Source organism: Artibeus jamaicensis, unplaced genomic scaffold (assembly GCF_021234435.1).
Source record: "Artibeus jamaicensis isolate MK-2021 breed Jamaican fruit bat unplaced genomic scaffold, CSHL_Jam_final contig_525, whole genome shotgun sequence".
Lineage (NCBI taxonomy): Eukaryota > Metazoa > Chordata > Mammalia > Chiroptera > Phyllostomidae > Artibeus > Artibeus jamaicensis.
This window is the reverse complement of record NW_026521874.1, coordinates 13,059,420-13,076,370: the sequence shown is the minus strand read 5'-3', so window position 1 is coordinate 13,076,370 and position 16,951 is coordinate 13,059,420. Positions and strand designations below refer to the sequence as shown.

The window sequence follows — 16,951 nt, the reverse complement described above, 5'->3', positions numbered from 1 at the left end:
AGGGCTGTGGTGGGCTCCCTCGTGTCCCTACAACCAACCAGCCCAGGGGTTCCCATCCCTCCGCCCACTGGACGGAGCCAGCTACAGGAGTAACACGCTGAACACTGATTTGATTCCTTGGCAAAAGAAACACCCAAGCCTGCACAATGGGGTGAATGAACCTCGTGGAGGCCGGGGGAGCGGGAGCGGGCACGTGTCATCCAGAGCCAGGAGCTCCTGTTCCCAGTGACTCTGCCCCATGCTCAGACCTGACCAGTCCATGCCGTCTCTGGGCACTGGGGAGTCCATTTAAGCAGGCAGAAGAGAAAATGTTCATTGAGCACCTAATATGCCTTTGCCCTATTACACAAGTGTGGGTCTGTTCAATGGACAGGGCAAGAAAAAGGCTCAGAGAAGGCAAAGCACTGGCCCGAGATCCCCCCACTTGAGAGAGGCAGAGTCACTAACTGCCAATATTCTACTGGGCCCCCAATCCTAGGAATAGACCAAGGAGTTGGGTGATGCTGTACCTATTCCACAGGTGGAAAACCTGAGGCTAAGAGGAGGTAAGTGACCCGAGGGTGCACAGTGAGTCAGATCTCAGAGAACAAAGTCTTCAACCAAAATACAAGACTGAGCTCTCTCTGAGCCTGGGTGTTCCTCCTGAAAAACAGATGTAATAATAACTCCAGGGCCCATTAAGAGGATGCAGTACCGAAAGCTCCCAGCAGGGCCCCTGGCAGGAGTGCACAACTCCCCATCCTTTTTGGAGACTTCTCTGGGGCTGACACGTGGGTCATAAAGAATTAATGCGCCCCAGGCCAGAGTCTGGGATGTGACAGCCAGAAGCCAACGGCTGGGAGGCAAGGATGACGATCATTGTTCCCACTGCTGTTGGGCACTTTTTAAAAAAAAACCCAGGCTATGTTGCAGAAAAATAATGTGCAGAGAAGAAAATCATATGAAAGGTTTGTGAGTTCAAACAGGCCCTCGGCCCCTGGCAGATCTCAGACAAGTTTCCTGTAAAAGCCGAAGGTGGCGGCAGGCAGTGAAGGCACGCTGCAGGGACCAGGAGGCACCGCTGGCCGTCCAGCGCCGCCCCAGAGGTCTCCATGCTTCCGCGCTGTGCCTCCGCTCTAGCGGACTGGCCCGCACCCCATGCCCTATGCCCCATGCCCTTCGCCCCACGCCCTCATCCTCTGCTCTACAGTCACGCTGCACTCTGTGCTGTCCCCCTGCATTTACCTTGGTGTCGGGTGCTCTGCATAGCAGAGATGATGGCCACACTGCTTCTAACTTCACTCTTAGTCCAGGACCAGTTTGTTGTCACTTCCTCCAGGAAGCCTTCCCTGATACTCCTCTACCCCATGAGCATGCCCTCAGCCTACACCAACATCTGTTCAGGCACCTATCACTCTGGCTTGGAATGATCTGCTTCTGTGGCTATGGCAGCCCCCATTCACCTCCAAAAGACAAGCCCTTTGCCGCAGAAGCCCAGCTGAGTTCTCTCTCTGTGCCAGTGCCTGGGGACCAAGATCACTAAACCTCCATTGAGGAATGAATGTCAACAAGCTGCCAGTTCGTGTCCCCAAGCAAGCGCCACTGATGGTAGAGCATGTCCACCCACGGAGCCAGGCCCAGTTCTGCTAATCCTGGGTTTGAGGACTCTGGAGTTCCAGGCTGGCTGAGGGATGACAGCCCCAAGCCCTGTAATCCCCTCCCCTGGGGCAGCCAGCATTCCCAGCAACAGCCCCAGCTCCCAGGACGCAGGCAGTGGCTCCAAAGAAATCACAGGCAGATCCCAGAGCCTAGGAAATGCCTTCAAAGCCACCGGCCATCAATCAAAGTGTCATTAACATAGCTCTGCCCTCCGCAGTAGCAAAGTTTAGAAAATTGAAAAGACACGAGTTTGGCCACGGTGTGAGGCACGCTCCTTCATCCCTTTGCACACTCAGCAAAGCACTGGGCATGTGCCTGGCTCAGTGCTGGGCCTTGGACATTAAGCCACAAACAGGACACAGAAGATGCCCCCATCCGTCCTCACAGAACTTCGGGTTGAGGGGAGACGGACTGTGAGTAAACAGTGTGGTACGTGATGAGAGACTGTTACCAACGAGATCATAAAAAGGGCCCTTCGAGGAGGCCTCTCCTTGGACAGAGGACTTCAAAGCAGATGTGGGCTGGCCAAGAGGGTATAGAGCCTTTTGGAGAATGACGATGTTAGGGAAGCAGCCCAGAGAATCACTGCTCTGCAGTGAATGGTCATTAAAAATGTTGTTTGTGAGAGTTGTGGGGGACGCGCAGGCTGCCCCGGGCTGTGTAAAGAACCCCTGGCAGCCATGCTGCGGGGACCTGCGAAAGGTCACCAACCAGGCGGCTGCTGGCACCTGGGTTTGGTTGTGTGAGTGTCTACGTGTCTCGGCGCGGGTTCTGCCTGTATGTTTTTTTCTGATTCTCCATAGAAAGAATTATTAAGTCATTTAAAATAAGTGTTTTATCCAAAATATAAACTAGGGGAGAAAAGAGATAAATAAAGCCAGTCAGAGAAAAAACTCGGTATTGTACCACCAGGAAGTGCAGGCTGGGCACCTTGTGGGCCTCTCTGGCCTTGCTCCCCGCACCTGCTCCAACGCCACCATCCAGGATAATATTGAACAATAATTCTAAAAGCTGAATTGGTTAAATTCCAGGCACAGTCCAGCTCTTAATGGGCTTTACTTCGTTTCAGGCAAGGGCAACGATCACCAACCCAGTTTTACAAATGGGGAAACTGAGGCCCGGGGAAGTAAAGTCGCTCTGTTCAAGGCCAGCCAGCCAACGTGCCAGTACCAGGATTTGAACCTGGACATGGACATGTCAGACTCCAGAGCCCACTGCTTCACCACTGTCCTCAGTGAGGTTTCAGGGGACGATGGAAGCAGATGTTACAGATGCCACAGAAGCAGAACTAAGCAGAGCCGGGGGGACCGGCTGGGAGAAGGAGGAGGAGGAGCAGGGCCCCGCCAGAGACGAATGTGGCTGATACAAGTGCCGGATGAAATGCAGACCTCTAGTTAACTCCCAGTTCCGATAAACCACGGGTGGCCCTTTAACAGAGGCAGACGCCCAACAACGTGCTGTGCAGCAGGCGTGCTGGCCTCCTGCACCTGTCTGGCTTCCTTAGCCCAGGTCCAGCTCGTGCTCACCTCCTCCAGGCAGCCCTCTCTGATATGACTCCAGCCCTGCAAGCCTGCCCACACAATATTGGAGACATACTTGTGCCAAAAATTATTTTATGCTTTTCTGAAATTCAGAGTTCCGTGGGCATCAGACATTTCCCCACCTTTATTGAGTTATAACTGGCTAATCGAAGTTATGTATTTTTAAGTGTGCAGTGTGATGCCCTCACATACGTACAGGTTGTGAAATAATGGCCACAATGAAGTCGATCAACACAGCTGTACCTCACACAGGTACCACGTTCCTGTGTGTGCTGAGGACCCTTAGGTCCTACTCTCCCAGGAAAGTTCAAGTAGACAATAAATACAGTACTACTAACTATAGTCACCGTGCTGGAAACCAGGTCAGATACGAGAGAGTAAGTTCTGGGCACCCTGTATTTTTATTTGCGAGTCTGGCAACTTTGGGGGCCCGCATACAGCAACTCCCAGGGTGGAGAGGCATTTCCTGGCCACCCAATGCCATTACGGAGACCGTACCCAAACGGCCCGGTCCCAGAAAACCAACCCAGGCTTGTGTGAAAAGCCAATGAGTTTTCAGACTGCATTTCTGTTGTTGGAAAGGAGAGAAAACTCTTGCTCACGGTTCCTGCCAAGCAGCAGAAAGAGAACAAAGGAACACCCTACCGATTCCCACGAATCAACTGGTCTAAAAAAGCACCACCCAGAAATACAGAAGAAAAAACCAAAACTACTTCAAACGCCTGCTTGACAGGAGTCACGCTGGGCCCGCTCCTGTGTGCAGACTGAACAAGCCGGCCAGGCAAACAGGTCAGGACGGGGGAGCTCTCAGGGCCAGGCAGCCGCCCGCTCCTCAAAAACAAGAGGAAAGCAAACGGCAGCCGTCTTGCTGATTCTAATGGATGCGCTTGGCCAAACCTCACAAAATGAAAGAGAATACCCATGCTGGGGCAGCCTTTCATCCTCTGCCTTCAAGGTCAAGGTCTGGGCTCCTAACTCCCCGCCACCCGCTGCCCGATCCTGGGAGAGAGAGTATGAAAGGAAAACATACTGCAGATTCCAACCCCCCAGTGAAGGGGGCATCAGGAAGGAGAGGAGTGCACCAGCCCCCAGAGTTTAAAGATGGGGGACCCGCACCGCCTCACTCTGTCCCACCCCGCCCCCTGCAGCAGCTCCGCTGCGGTGGCTCTCAAAGTGGGGCCCTGGGCCAGATGCATCAGCCACACCTGAGAACTTGGGAGACATGCGTGTTCTCAGGCCTGACCTCAGACCTGAGGACTCAGCAAGTCTGTGCACAGTACCCAGCAGACAGAGAGAGAGAACGAGCTTTATTAAGGTCTGACAAAGGACAAACGACTCGTCTTTAACATATCCAGTTTGATAAGCTTTGCCACATAGACCTGGGAAACCATCACCAGAATAAAGACCAAGGAATCTCCATCATCCCCAAAGCCCCCGCCTGTAGTCCTTTCTCCTCTCCACCTGCCAGGCCCCCTGGTCTCAGGCAACCACTGGCCTGTTCTGTTTCTAGAGGGTCACACACACAAAATCATAGTGTTCTCTTTTTTCTCTGAGATTTTTCACTCAGCACAGTTACTTTGTGAGCCACTGATGTTCTCAAACTAGTGCATCTGTTTCACATTGTCTCTGTGAATATCTCACAATGTGTTCATCCACCCACTTGTTAATACGCATTCTGGTAGTTTCCAGGCCTTGGGCTGCTATAGATAAGGCTGCTGTGCTTTCGTGTACAAGTTTTCGGGACAGACATACAGGGCTACTCCCCTGCACAAATTCCTGGGAGTGGAAGAGCATGTCATATGGAGGTGGAATGTTGAACTTTTTCAAGAAACCGTTTTACAAAATGACTGTCCTGTTTCACACCCCCACTGGCAGTTACCCCCAGTTCTCACCAGCACTCAGTGTGATGGATCTTGTCGAGTGTAGACAGCCCAGTGAGAGTGTATTTACCCTGTGGCTTCGGTTTGAACGTCTTTAATGCCCTGTGATGTTGAGCCTGCTTCCCTGTGCGCACTGGCCGTCCGTCTGGTTTTTGGGTGGAGGGTTGTGTTAAAATCTTTGGCCCAACTTTTTCACAGGGTTGTTTTATGTACAATTTTGAAAAACACGCATATATTCTGGATTCAAAGACTTCATCAGATATGTGATTTGCAAATATTTTTCCCAGTCTATGGCTTGTATTTTCATCACAACAGTGAATTTCAAAGAACACAAGTTCTTGATTTTGATGAAGTACAATTTCTCAGTTTGTTCTCTTATGGACTGTGCTTTGGGGTCACAACTAAAAATCTTTGTGTAATCCAAGGTTACAAAATTTTTCTCCCATTTTTCCTAGAAACGTTATGGTTTTAAGTTTTACATTTAGGTCTGTGATCCATTTTTTTTGTTAACATTTATATGTGATGTGAGGTTGCAGCTTGAACTTCACTTTGTTTTGTTTTGTTTTGTTTTGTTTTTGCATGAGGATATCGAAGTATCCCAGCACCATCTGTTCCCCAGACACTGGTGTTTGTGAAAAGGCTCCGGTGTGGAAATCACCCGTGCTCCTTTACCTGGCGAACTCCTCCTCATCCTTCAAAACCCAGGTCAAATGTCCCCTTGGCTAAGAAGCTTCCCCTGACTAAAGCCAAGTAGCTCTTTCTTTCAACTGTCCTCTGGTCACCACAGCGTCTCAGGCAACCTCTGGCGCGTTCCTGCCCCCCCTGTTACTGCGTTCACTGCCCATGTCTGTCTCTCCTGCTAGAGCAAAAATTCATGGGCGAGGAGCACGATCCCAGTGCCTAGCACAGGCCTGCTGTGGATGGGGTGTGGGGGTGACTCAGAAAACAACCATCAAAACATAAACAAATCAGTAAAAGAATAAACCAACAAGTGAACCAAATCTGTTTTAAGCAATCGAATACATCTCTCCGGTCCTAGTCATAGGCCCCAACTTCCAGGAAGCCTCTCCGACTGCACCTACACACATTACGCATCGGTAGGATGTACTAGACATACCTGATTGATTGATTGATTGATTTAGGCCATGCCCTGTGCTAAGCACTTCGTGCACATCATTTACTTGCGTTCATTGACCTCCATGAGGCTGACACAGCTACCGCTGTTCCTTTAGCAAAGAGGCTACAGATGTTCAGAGAGGGGAGGTACTATGCCTAAGGCCACGTATCTAATAACTATTGGAGCAGCGGTTTGAGCCCAGACAGCCTGTCCCCAGAGCCCACATGCGTACCTTTGCATATGCCACCTCCTGGTTCTTTATTTGTACGTCTCATTTCTTGACAAGTCCAGACCCTACAAAGGCACCCCGCTCTCTCCTGAACACGACCAGCCCTTGCCAATTACAAACCCCAGCGGCAAGGGAGACAAGTCACATAGGAGATCTCTCCCTCGCTCTCCCATCCTGGCCCCGGGGTCACAGGCACCCACACGCCACACGCCCCACGCCCCACGCCCCGGGAGGACCTGCTTCTTACCTTAGACCAAACGCCCATGCCGAAGGAGCTGCTGTCCGCCATCTGGTGCAGGTACAGCTCTGTCCTAGAAGTGGAGCAGGGACCAGAAGTGAGGGAGGGCAGGTGGTCTTCATGGTGCGGGGGTCCACACAAAGCCCCAGGAGGTCCCAGTGTCTACCTGCCACCCCAATCCCACCCTTGATTATTCCTCACTCAGCTATCCTCACCCGGCCCCTCCTAAGTGCTAGGAAGCCCTGGAAAGAAAGAGTTATGAACTTAAATCACGGAAGCAGGTCCTGGTTCCAGGTCTCCCACTAACTGGGGGTGTGAACTTGCTCAAGGGTGCTTTTAGACCAGTGAGCTCAGCCCTCGCCATAGGCTGAATTCTGAGGTTAGGCACAGTGGCCCCACTCAACAGGTATGAATCGTATTCCCCTGATACAGGTAACAAAAGAGAGGCACTCAGAGTGGACGCCCTGCCCACACCGCTAGCAACAGAGAGCTGTCCTGCCACCCAGGCCCTCCCCTGGCCTCTGCCCCCACCCTGTAAAGTGGCAATGCTTAAGGCCCCTTCTAGTTCCTTAAGAGGGTAGCCTGAAGGTGGGCTGCCCGACCCCGAGACCTGAAGAATGCAAGCAAAGGGGGAGAGGGAGCCACGGGTACAGCCCTTCACTCATTTCCAGGCGCACACCACTCACGGATGCATCCCAGAGCCCAGCTGCAGGCCCTGACAACCCTCCGTGGGGGCTCATTTTGGTTCCTGGGAAGTGGGGCTCACACCAGTCCCCAGCCAGCTTCTCTGGGCCTGGGTCCTTTAGTGCCTTCTCCTCTAGATCTCAGCCGGCCCAACACGCCTGGCCTCTGTCTCACACCCTGGGCAGACCCTTGTCAGAAAGACCTTGAGTCCAGTCCAAGCCCTACCAGCTAGCAGGTAAGATAGTTCTCTCTGAACCTCCCTTGAACTCATCTGTAGATAGGCGTTCGGCCACTTGCCTCACAGGGTTAAAGGAGATATTACATACAAACTCCCACACCAGCCTGGCACCGAGCAGGTGCTCTACATTTGTTTCCCTTGCACTTGACCTGATCCGTGTTCCATTAGTTGGAAGTTCACCTTGACAAATAATTAAGGGGCATCTATCCAGTGCTGAGCCCTATGTTGATGCTGGGGAGGCAGAAAGGAGTAAGGCAGAGCCCCTGATTGAAAGATCTCGTGTCAGTCTGGTGAGGAAGGGAGACGGCACACCCCGGTGACGAACCAGAATAGTAGACGGGAGAAACTCAGGGAGCAGGAATTGGGCAACTGCTCTAAAGAAGGGATTCAGAGCAGGGTTTTGAAGGATGAATAGTTTGTCACATGAACCACGGGAGAAGGGGAGGATATTTGTGGAAGTGGAACCCAGTTTTTGCCCTTTGGCAGCTTCACTGCGGATGAGGAAATAGCCCAGCAGCAACAGCGGTAAGACAGGGAGACGGCCTGGGGCAAAGCGTCATTAGGGAGCCCCCAGTGTGGCCCCGGCCTCCTGAAGGGCCTGAGGTGTTCCAGGCACTTTTCTCCACCCTCCCAGGGCCTCTGACACTCATCTGGGTCGTCCCCATCCCTCAGACACAGCCTTGTCCTGGCTCCCAAGGACGTCAGTCTCACCTGGGTCAAGCCCTCCAACTCACAGCTCCCCAGGCCGGGCCAGGCCTGGAATTCTCTGCCGGCAGCAGCCAGCCCCGTCCTGCCTGTGAGCATTGCATGGAGATCCCCTTCCAGGCAATCGCCTTCTGGGTCTGGAGCACCAGGCTCAGAACCGCGCTCCGTGCAGGGATCAACCCCAACGCGTGGTCGCCAGGGAGATGGGCCCGCCCTTCCCTGTCCTGGGAGACGAGGAAATGGTGGCCCCAGAGCGGAAACCTCTCACCTGAAGCCACAAGCTGCAGAAGAGGGTTCCAACTCCATGTGCGGAGTTTACATATATATTCTACTTTCCCAGGTTGCACCTCTACTAAGCACCATGCACAGTGCCTGCTACCTTGGCATGAGATCTGGTTCAAATGCCCACAGGCAGGTACTAGTAGGCACCCATTCTGCAGAAAGGACAACTGAGGTTCAGAGAGGACCACAAGGGGCAGAGTCCGGACGTAAACATGTGTCCCTCAGACTCTACAGTCAGACCTTTACAGAAGACACCTGTCAGGACCTAAGGGGGGAGGTGTCCCCCAGGACGTCCTCTAAGATGAGTCTCACCTGGCCACCCTGTGGGCCACCCCACTCAGTGCCCCACTGCTCATGGGTTTTACCCCATTCAGGCAAACCTTTGAGTGTACTCAAGGCCCCCACAGATTCAGAAACTTCTAGAACACATGGGGTCTGCTCTGCTTGCCCCCCTCCCAGGCTGCCTTCAGCCCTGTACTGACACGTGGGCGTTGCATCAGACGGCCCCCGCCTCCTCCCGGGGTTGATACAGAGCTACCTGCGGACTAAATCACTTAATCCCGCAAGGTCAAAGTGTTGTTTCCACTTTATAGGGAAAAAAAAAAAAAACAAGGTTCAGAGTGGGTGAGCCCAGGCCACCCAGCCTGTGAGCAGGGCTGCTGCCCCTCAGCTCCGGGCAGAGCTCAGGCTGGGCCCTGGAGAGGGGTGCCCTTTGAATGACTGCCGCAGGCTGTCCCTGTCTAGCCCAGTCACTCACCTGAGATCCAGGTCCAGTCCCGCCAGCATCTGGGAGAAAACCTCGAAGTTGCCTTCCCCTTCTGGCTGCCGCGCCACGCGGCTCTTCTCCAAAAGCATCGTCTGCAAAAGGAGGAAATGGGCCCCTGATCGGCACTGGGCTACCTCGGCTTCGTGCCTGGCACCCAGCTACCTGGAGGCCCCGATAGGGCGCCTCACCCTGGGCCCCCCTTTGAACAGGATACATCTTGGGTCTAAACTCTGGTGGACGCTTTCCCATCAGAACTCATCGGCCCCTCGCCTCACTGACTCAGAGTCCACCTCAGGTCTCTGCTAATGCAACAGACTCATTCCAACGGAGGTGTCCAAGGGGAGGAGCCCTGACGACCTGGAGCAGCCCCCCAACACATGCTCGTTCCACAGAGGCCTTCACTGAGCCACGTGGCCGTGAGTGGCAGGACGTCGGGGTCAGGGTGGGCACGGGTGAGTTTTCCTCGACTCTGCATATCATCCCAGCTCCACATACAAACGACGTTTCTGACCACCTGCTTCTGTGTTCTGTCCCAACAGAATGCTGGATGGAGGGAGGGATAGGGCGACTTGGGGGGCAGAAGCCAGCAGGCACGTGTTTGCCACACACTGTCTCCCATGAAAACTGGTGAGCCACTGTTTAATTTCAGCTGGTGCTTCTAAGACCCAACTAATGAGTGGCTGAATTATACATTATTCATGAATACTTCATCTCCATGACATACTCAGGTGCAAACAGGCAGGCCTGCTCTAGGAAGGGACTTTCTCAGCCACGGAGTAAGATGGGGAGGAGCTGGCAGGGGCTGACGGGACTAGGACCATGTAGACACCTCCCAGGGTCCCAGGAGGTGTCAGCTCTGCTCAGTGGGGCTGGGCATCCTGCAGCCCCAAGGGCGACCCTTTTCCTTCCACCCAGAGGCCTCACCTGGAGCTGAGCAGCTGTGACTCGGCCTGTGGCACTGAAGTCCAGTGACATCACCATGGTGAACCGGGTGGCACTGCGGCTGTGGCCAGTGGACACAGAGCCAAAGGCCCGGAGGACAGTGAAGGTGGCTTGAATCTTCTCCACTGTGGGGGCATGGGGCAGAATGTCACCCACGGCCTAGGTGCTGCCGCTCCCACCTCTCACAGGGCCACCTTCTCCAGGGGCCCCAGGCCCGGGTGGGTTCCTTGCCACCTCCTCAACTCGACCAGCTCCAAACCACACACATTTCAATGTCAGTCACATCCTGGCTGCAAGCAGTGGTGCAGGGGGACCAAGACTGAACCACGAAGGGATTATACAATCTGGGTGACAGGGGGCTGCCCTGGGGTCCCCTGGGCCTGATGGAGCCTGTGAGGAAGGCAGGGCACTGGAATCCTCAGACCTGCTCTCAGGGAACCCCTCACCACAGCAGGCTCAAAAAGCCCTGCAACCTTCCCACATTGAGCACCTATTATGCATCAGGCATTGGGGTAGGCTCCTGGATACAGCCTAGCCTGACTTCCACCCTCAGATACACTCACGCACAGCAGCACTACATTTGGGGAAAGCAAAGACCAGCACCTCTTTCTGCTGTATCCCCAGCTCCTACCATGCACCAGGTGCAGTGCAGGTGACCAGCAAAGCCCTGGACCAGCCCCGGCAGAACAGCAGCAGCCCACAGCAGCTGGGCAGGTGTGAACAGGCTCTACCCTTTGCTAGTTACATGACTTGGGGCAAATTAATTAACCTCCCGGTGGCTCCGTTACCCCATCTGTAACACGGAGAATGGAAATATTATAGTGCCTAGCTCCCGCAATCATCCTGAGGACTGGAAGATTTAGCAAAGCCAAGTGCTTAGAACGAGTGTGCTCCAAATGCGGTGTTGTTAGTATTATATTTATTGCAGCTGGAAAAGCAACACTGCTAGCACATGTATTCTCGGCGGGGAGAAGGCACATTGCCCCCAAGGGAGCAGAAATTGCCTCTGGGGTGGCGGAAATTCCACCTTCCTATGTACAGAGCTCAGACACACGTGCACAAACAGATCGTGATGTGTCTACACATTACAATTTTATGGTGGGGAGATGATTTGGGGGCAAAATCTTGAGAAAGACAACCTGAGCCAAAAGGAAAAAATAAAATAAAACCCCACTGAGCACGGCAGCCCAGGGGCCAGTCCTGAGCAGACTGCCTGGGGCGCAGCGGCTGTGCGGCCTTGGGCGAGCCAGTTACTTTCTCTGAGCTTTAGCATCCTCGTCTACGAAATTTAAATAAACAATAGGTACCTTACACGGCTGTTCTCAGCAATGAATAAGTTTAAGTCCTTGGAATAAGGCCTGGCACACACATCCCCTGCCAGTGTAGATGGCCACTGTTGCTGTGGCCGTAATTACCAGTGCGAGGTGGCACTCTGGAAGGCCGAACTCACACATCATGCCCCGGGCAGCCCCTTTCCCCTCTCCGTTCCCCCGCCGGCTCTCCCGCAGGCAGCTCCGCCTGCACTTTGGGCAGAACACTCCAGTTTGGTGTGTACGAGCAGCTCGGTTGCCCTTTGGTTGTCCGGTCCCCGAGCACACCAGCCACAGCCTCTGGTTGTCCCTCCTTGAGCACACCAGCCACGCCCTCTGTCTCTAGTGGCAGGTCCTCTGCACGGCTGCAGGGGACGTGCACTGCACAAGGCCCTGCATCACAGGGGCACAGCATCAGTGCCACAGCATCACAGGTTTGTGTACTTAGTAGGACGATTTTCTAGAGCACAGCAGTGGAACATCCATTTCTAACAATGTCAACAAATGATGGTTGCTCCGTTCATGGCTGGAATGTCTTGAGGAAGGAGTACCTTTCTCTAATTCGCACAGAGGCGTCTGGTGGACCGGGGTGGCCCTGCCCAGCAGCCAGCCTGGGGTGTGCGGACATGCCAAGTGAGGGCAAGGTGAGTGGCTATGAGGAGGAGCAGCCCAGTACCCTCCCCATGACACTACTACATGTTATCTGGAGACCACTGTACCTGAGACACTGCCATCCACACTGCCTGCCATCCCCACCAGGTGCTCTAGGACCTGCTCGCAGCAGGTGGTCTTCCCAGCGCCGCTTCGACCCAGGGCCACGATGCTCTGGTCTCTCCGCTGGCTCAGCAGTGCCCAGTATGCCCGCTGGGCCAGAGAGGCCACATGGGCAGGCAGGCCATCCCAGCGGCCCTTGGGCACCTGCAGGAAGATGCCAGGTGTCAGCCTTCCCACCCCAGGTGTCCCCAGGGAGCACCCCAAGACAGTGCCCACTCCAGCCTCAAGTCCACATCTGTGTCCCCCCACCCTGCTCCACCCTTGTCAGAGAGGTCTTGCATCTTCCGGGGAAGAGCCCAGCCTCAGCTGGTCCTGTGCCTGGCACACTCTGACCGCCTGGGCAGCCAGGGACCCTACTCTGATCCTGGATCTCCTCTTCAGCTCCTGGGAGGCTTGACCTAGAGCTTCATTAGCCTCTGGGGCTCATTGCACTCACTACTCAAATTATTGGACAGCACCAGCCTGGAATGAAGCAGCTGGATAAAATGGCCCAATTGATTAGTGATGCCTGCCATGGAAACAGAATGAGGCATGGGGTGTGTGTGTGCTATGGACTTGCCATAACACCTCTAGGTAATACCTGAAGTCCCTTTCACTTCATTTATTCATTCATCCATTTATTCACTATTCATTCAATGAGAAAAAAAATTGTTGAGTATCTACTGCACAGCAGACACGGTCCCAGGCACTGGGGGCACACACAAAACAATGAAAGACGTGTCTGCCAACCACGAGCAGATACCATTATATAGCCATCGAATGGCTTAACGACTGGAGTTCTCATACGGTGCTGGTGGGAATGCTGAGTCCCACAGCCACTCTGGGAAACTGGCCCTTCCCCACGCAGGGAGATAGGCACACATCACAGAGCCCTGCGATCCCACACCTAGGTATATTTGTCCAAGAGAAATTAATATTTATGTTCGCAAAGGAAACTCTGTCACTGATGATACTGAAAATATACTCAAGACCTCCAAAAACAACCAAATGTCTTCAACTAGTGAACTGGGGTAACCAACCATCCTGGTCTTAGCATTCTCACACCCTGTCCTGGCCCCGTGTATCATTTGGTTAAAGCATCATTCTGATTCACCAAGGTTGTAGGTCCAATCCCCAGTGAGGGCACGTGCAAGAAGAAACCAGTGAATGCATAAACAAGTGGAACAACAAACCAATGTTTCCTTTGCTCTCTCTCTCAAACAATAAAAAGGAATCTTTATTTTTAAAGATTAAAAAAAGAAAGTCTCGTGCTCTGGAAGTCCCCAGTGTCTCAGGACACCAAGACCCCCCCATGAATGGAGAGAGAAGCCAGCACAATAAAGCACGATGTGATAAAGGAACACACAACTGAGAAGTGCAACAACAGAGGTGAGTTATGAATGTGCAGTGCCAGGTGGGAAAAGCCGATGCAGACGCGGACAGCAGACGCGGACAGCAGACACAGACAGCCCCTACGGCTCCATCCATGTGCCTTCCCAGAAAAGGGCAGTTATTTACTGCAGGAAGACTGCCGAGGGCGGGACCCGCAAGACGGAATGACCACAAAGTGTCCAGAGAACTTTTGGGGGCAACAGAACTGGCTTGGAATTGACAGTGGAGGCAGTTACATACCTACACATGTTTGTGCAAACCTTACCAGAACGAGGATGATTCTAACTGCCTGTAAATTCGACCTTAACAAACCTGACTTTAAAAACAGCAACAAAAAAGTCTGGTCTATGGAGCTTTCTCTCTCTTGGGAAGAGACTGATGATAAACAGAACGAATAAATCGTATCAAACGGGAATCAGTTTAAGGCCAGGAGCCCGGACGGGATCACCAAGGGAATGGGAGGCTGAGGAGGCGGGAAGAGGCGTGGGCCAGACCCTCAGCCTGCAGAGGTCGCGGGGACGGGCCGAGGAGGCCTCCCTTACCACTGCAACCTGATGAACAAGATAAGCTGACCAGAAAACTAAAACCAGAGACAAGGGCGCGTGGGACAGACAGACGGCTGGCTGTAGGAGGGGAGGGGAGAGGGGGAGGACGGTGGGAGGATGGGAACGTGTATGAATGATTCACGGACACAGACAAGGAGGAGGGCATTGACTGAGGGGAGAGGGGTGGGCTGGGTGGAGCAGGGCGAGGAGAAAATTGGGACAACTGTAATAGAATAAATAATAAAGATGCAAAATAAAAAAAATTAAATAAATAAAGTGGATTTAGTGTAGGCAAAAAAAAGAGAGAGAGAGAGAGAGAAAGGAAGGAAGGAAAGAAGAAAGAAAAAAAAGGAGGCTGAGCAAGGGCCAGCGGGACAGAAGGAAAACCAGGAGAGAGGAGTCCTGGAGAGAAGGAAGAGAGGAGGGACTGGCTGTCAAATGCCACTGATGGTCACCTTGGCCAGGTGGCTCAGTTGGTTGGAGCACTGTCCCACGCACCAAAAGGTTGCAGGTTCAATCCCTGGTCAGGACACATACCTAGGTTGCAGTTTGGTCCCTGGTCAGAGAGCTTACGGCAACCAATCGATGTTCCTCTCACACAACGATGTTCTTCTCTCTCTAGAATCAATAAATATATCCTCGGGTAAGGATTTAAAAGAAATGTGCTGCTAAAGGTCAAGTCAGCGGAGACAGGAGCATGGACCACAGGATCTGGCAGCTTGAAGCTAGTCAGTGACCTTCACAAAAGTTTACTTTGCGTAGCCTTCAGGGAAGAGGGAAGAGGGACAGAGGGACGAGGGAGGAGGCAGTGGGGAAGGGAGGCGAGAGGGAGAGCACCAGAGGGAGCAGTGGAGCGGCCCAGCTGGAGGAGGACACAGGGATGCGACGTGGATGCATCCTCATCTGCCTTGATGCGACAGGGTGGAGGGGGGACTACAAATCCCAACGGGGCTGAAAGTGCTCCAGTCCACCCTTGGCCTGGTGCCCCCAAATCCCTAGGAAGAGTAACAAATCCCCATCCTGGGCCCAGCAGGACCCCATAGCAGGCAAGAGGTCCTGGACCTGAGGCCTGAACCTCCTCCCACTCCGGAAACGCTGGAGTTCAAGGGACAGGCCACCTCAACCACCACTCCCTCGGGCTCACTGCCTGGACGGTAGAAGGGAGATTTCTGCAGGTCCAGGCTGCTGTGTATCCGCGCAGGTGCGTGCACACACGCCCTTGCATTTGGGCGTGAGCACCCTTGCGTGCTTGCACACAGGCACGCTCACAAGCACGAGGCCCCACACCCACAGGCAGGCCTCTGTACACCTGACAAGGTCACACGCACGCTCACACCCAGGAGAAGCTACACCCCTACCCCCAGCTCTCAGCCCCCAGGTGGGCCCCCGTGACGGAGGCCCCAGCACTGGCTCCTTCCTCACCCAGACCACCTTCAAGGTGGCCCCGTCCCAGCCTCATCACAGGTCTATGCTCCCACCTGGTGGCCATTTGCGGAACCAGACAGGACTCAGACAAAGCACAGAAGGTGTCAGTGGGCTTGGGGTTGGGGGCCTAATGGCTGGAGGGAAGGGCAGAGCACTGGGTGAAGGGTGTAGGGGAATCATGGGCCTCAGGGGCACAAAGGGATCTCAAGACTCAAATTCCTCTTTATAGGACAGGGCCCTAGGCCTGCGCCTTTAGGTTCTTCGGCTCAGGTTCTGAAATGGACTCCTCCATGCCCGGGTAGCTATGCCTGAGTAGCCGTCCTGGGGACCCCGTGAGAACCTGGCTTGCCTCAGGGGTCTGCAGAGGAGCCCCTCGGCTTCTGAGAAGGCTCAGTGGCCTGGGCCGCAGTAACAGGGGCACAGTCCTCACGGCAAAGTGGGGAATGCACCCACCGAGCTGTCACTCACCCGGGCCCAGGCCATGGACACCGGGCTGAGAAGCGGCGTGTCCTGAAGAAGTCTGGGAGGGGGTGCAGGGCCACTGTCCCCTGTACCATGGACTTAGCGTGTGCCATGGGGCTCTGGAGGGCATTCCACCCCAGTGACAGGCAAGGAAACCAGGACCAGAGCAGCATGTGAGTGGGTGTGCTGCAGGCCCAGTCTTCCCAGACCAGCAAGTCCTCAGGGCAGCACCCAGCTAAGACCTTGAACAGGGCTCCCTGCCTTCACCTTTGCCCCTTTCCAAGCTACCCCCCACCCAGCAGCCAATGGTCTCTTCTTATAACATAAGTCAGACCACGTCACTGCTCTGCCAAAAATCGCCATCAGGCTCAGAGTAAACACCAGGTCATTTTGCCCATGCACCTGTAACCCCGCAACGGCCCCCGCCTCTCCCCACCTCCTCACGCCTCCTCCGCAATCCTCTGCTCCGCCTGCGTCATCTGTACTATTTATTCCTGGCCTGTCTTCTCCACTAGAACAGCAGCTCCACGAGGCAGGCGTATTGCCCATCTCCTTCCCTGCCCTTTCCTCCGTGTCTGGCCTGCAGGAGACCCTCATCAACAGCCCTCGGATGGACGAGGTTGGCTCTAACTCTTCAGTCCTGGCTGCAGGCCTTACCACAAGGTGGCGCTGAGAGCTTCCCTTTGCTTCCACTGTCTGGACAAAAACCAGCCATTTCTACCCTTCCCAGGAAAAATAAATACAAGCAGAACCAGGGCTTGTTTCCTGATTTATGTGGGTGTTCGGGACTCCCCAGACCATCGT

General features: G+C 54.0%; 1 protein-coding gene across 4 annotated transcripts in view; it reads right to left on the bottom strand.

Annotated features, from left to right (window-relative positions):
* Nucleotides 1–16,951, bottom strand: part of MYO18B (myosin XVIIIB) — a 224,209-nt gene that overhangs the window by 186,496 nt on the left and 20,762 nt on the right. For all 4 annotated transcript variants that reach the window (XM_053669858.1, XM_053669857.1, XM_053669855.1 and 1 more), the window contains 4 exons: nt 12,290–12,488; nt 10,243–10,385; nt 9,310–9,410; nt 6,653–6,716 (listed from right to left, as the gene is read on the bottom strand). In XM_053669858.1, the coding sequence (XP_053525833.1) occupies nt 6,653–6,716; nt 9,310–9,410; nt 10,243–10,385; nt 12,290–12,488 (507 nt within the window). The remainder of the gene's footprint in view (nt 1–6,652; nt 6,717–9,309; nt 9,411–10,242; nt 10,386–12,289; nt 12,489–16,951) is intronic.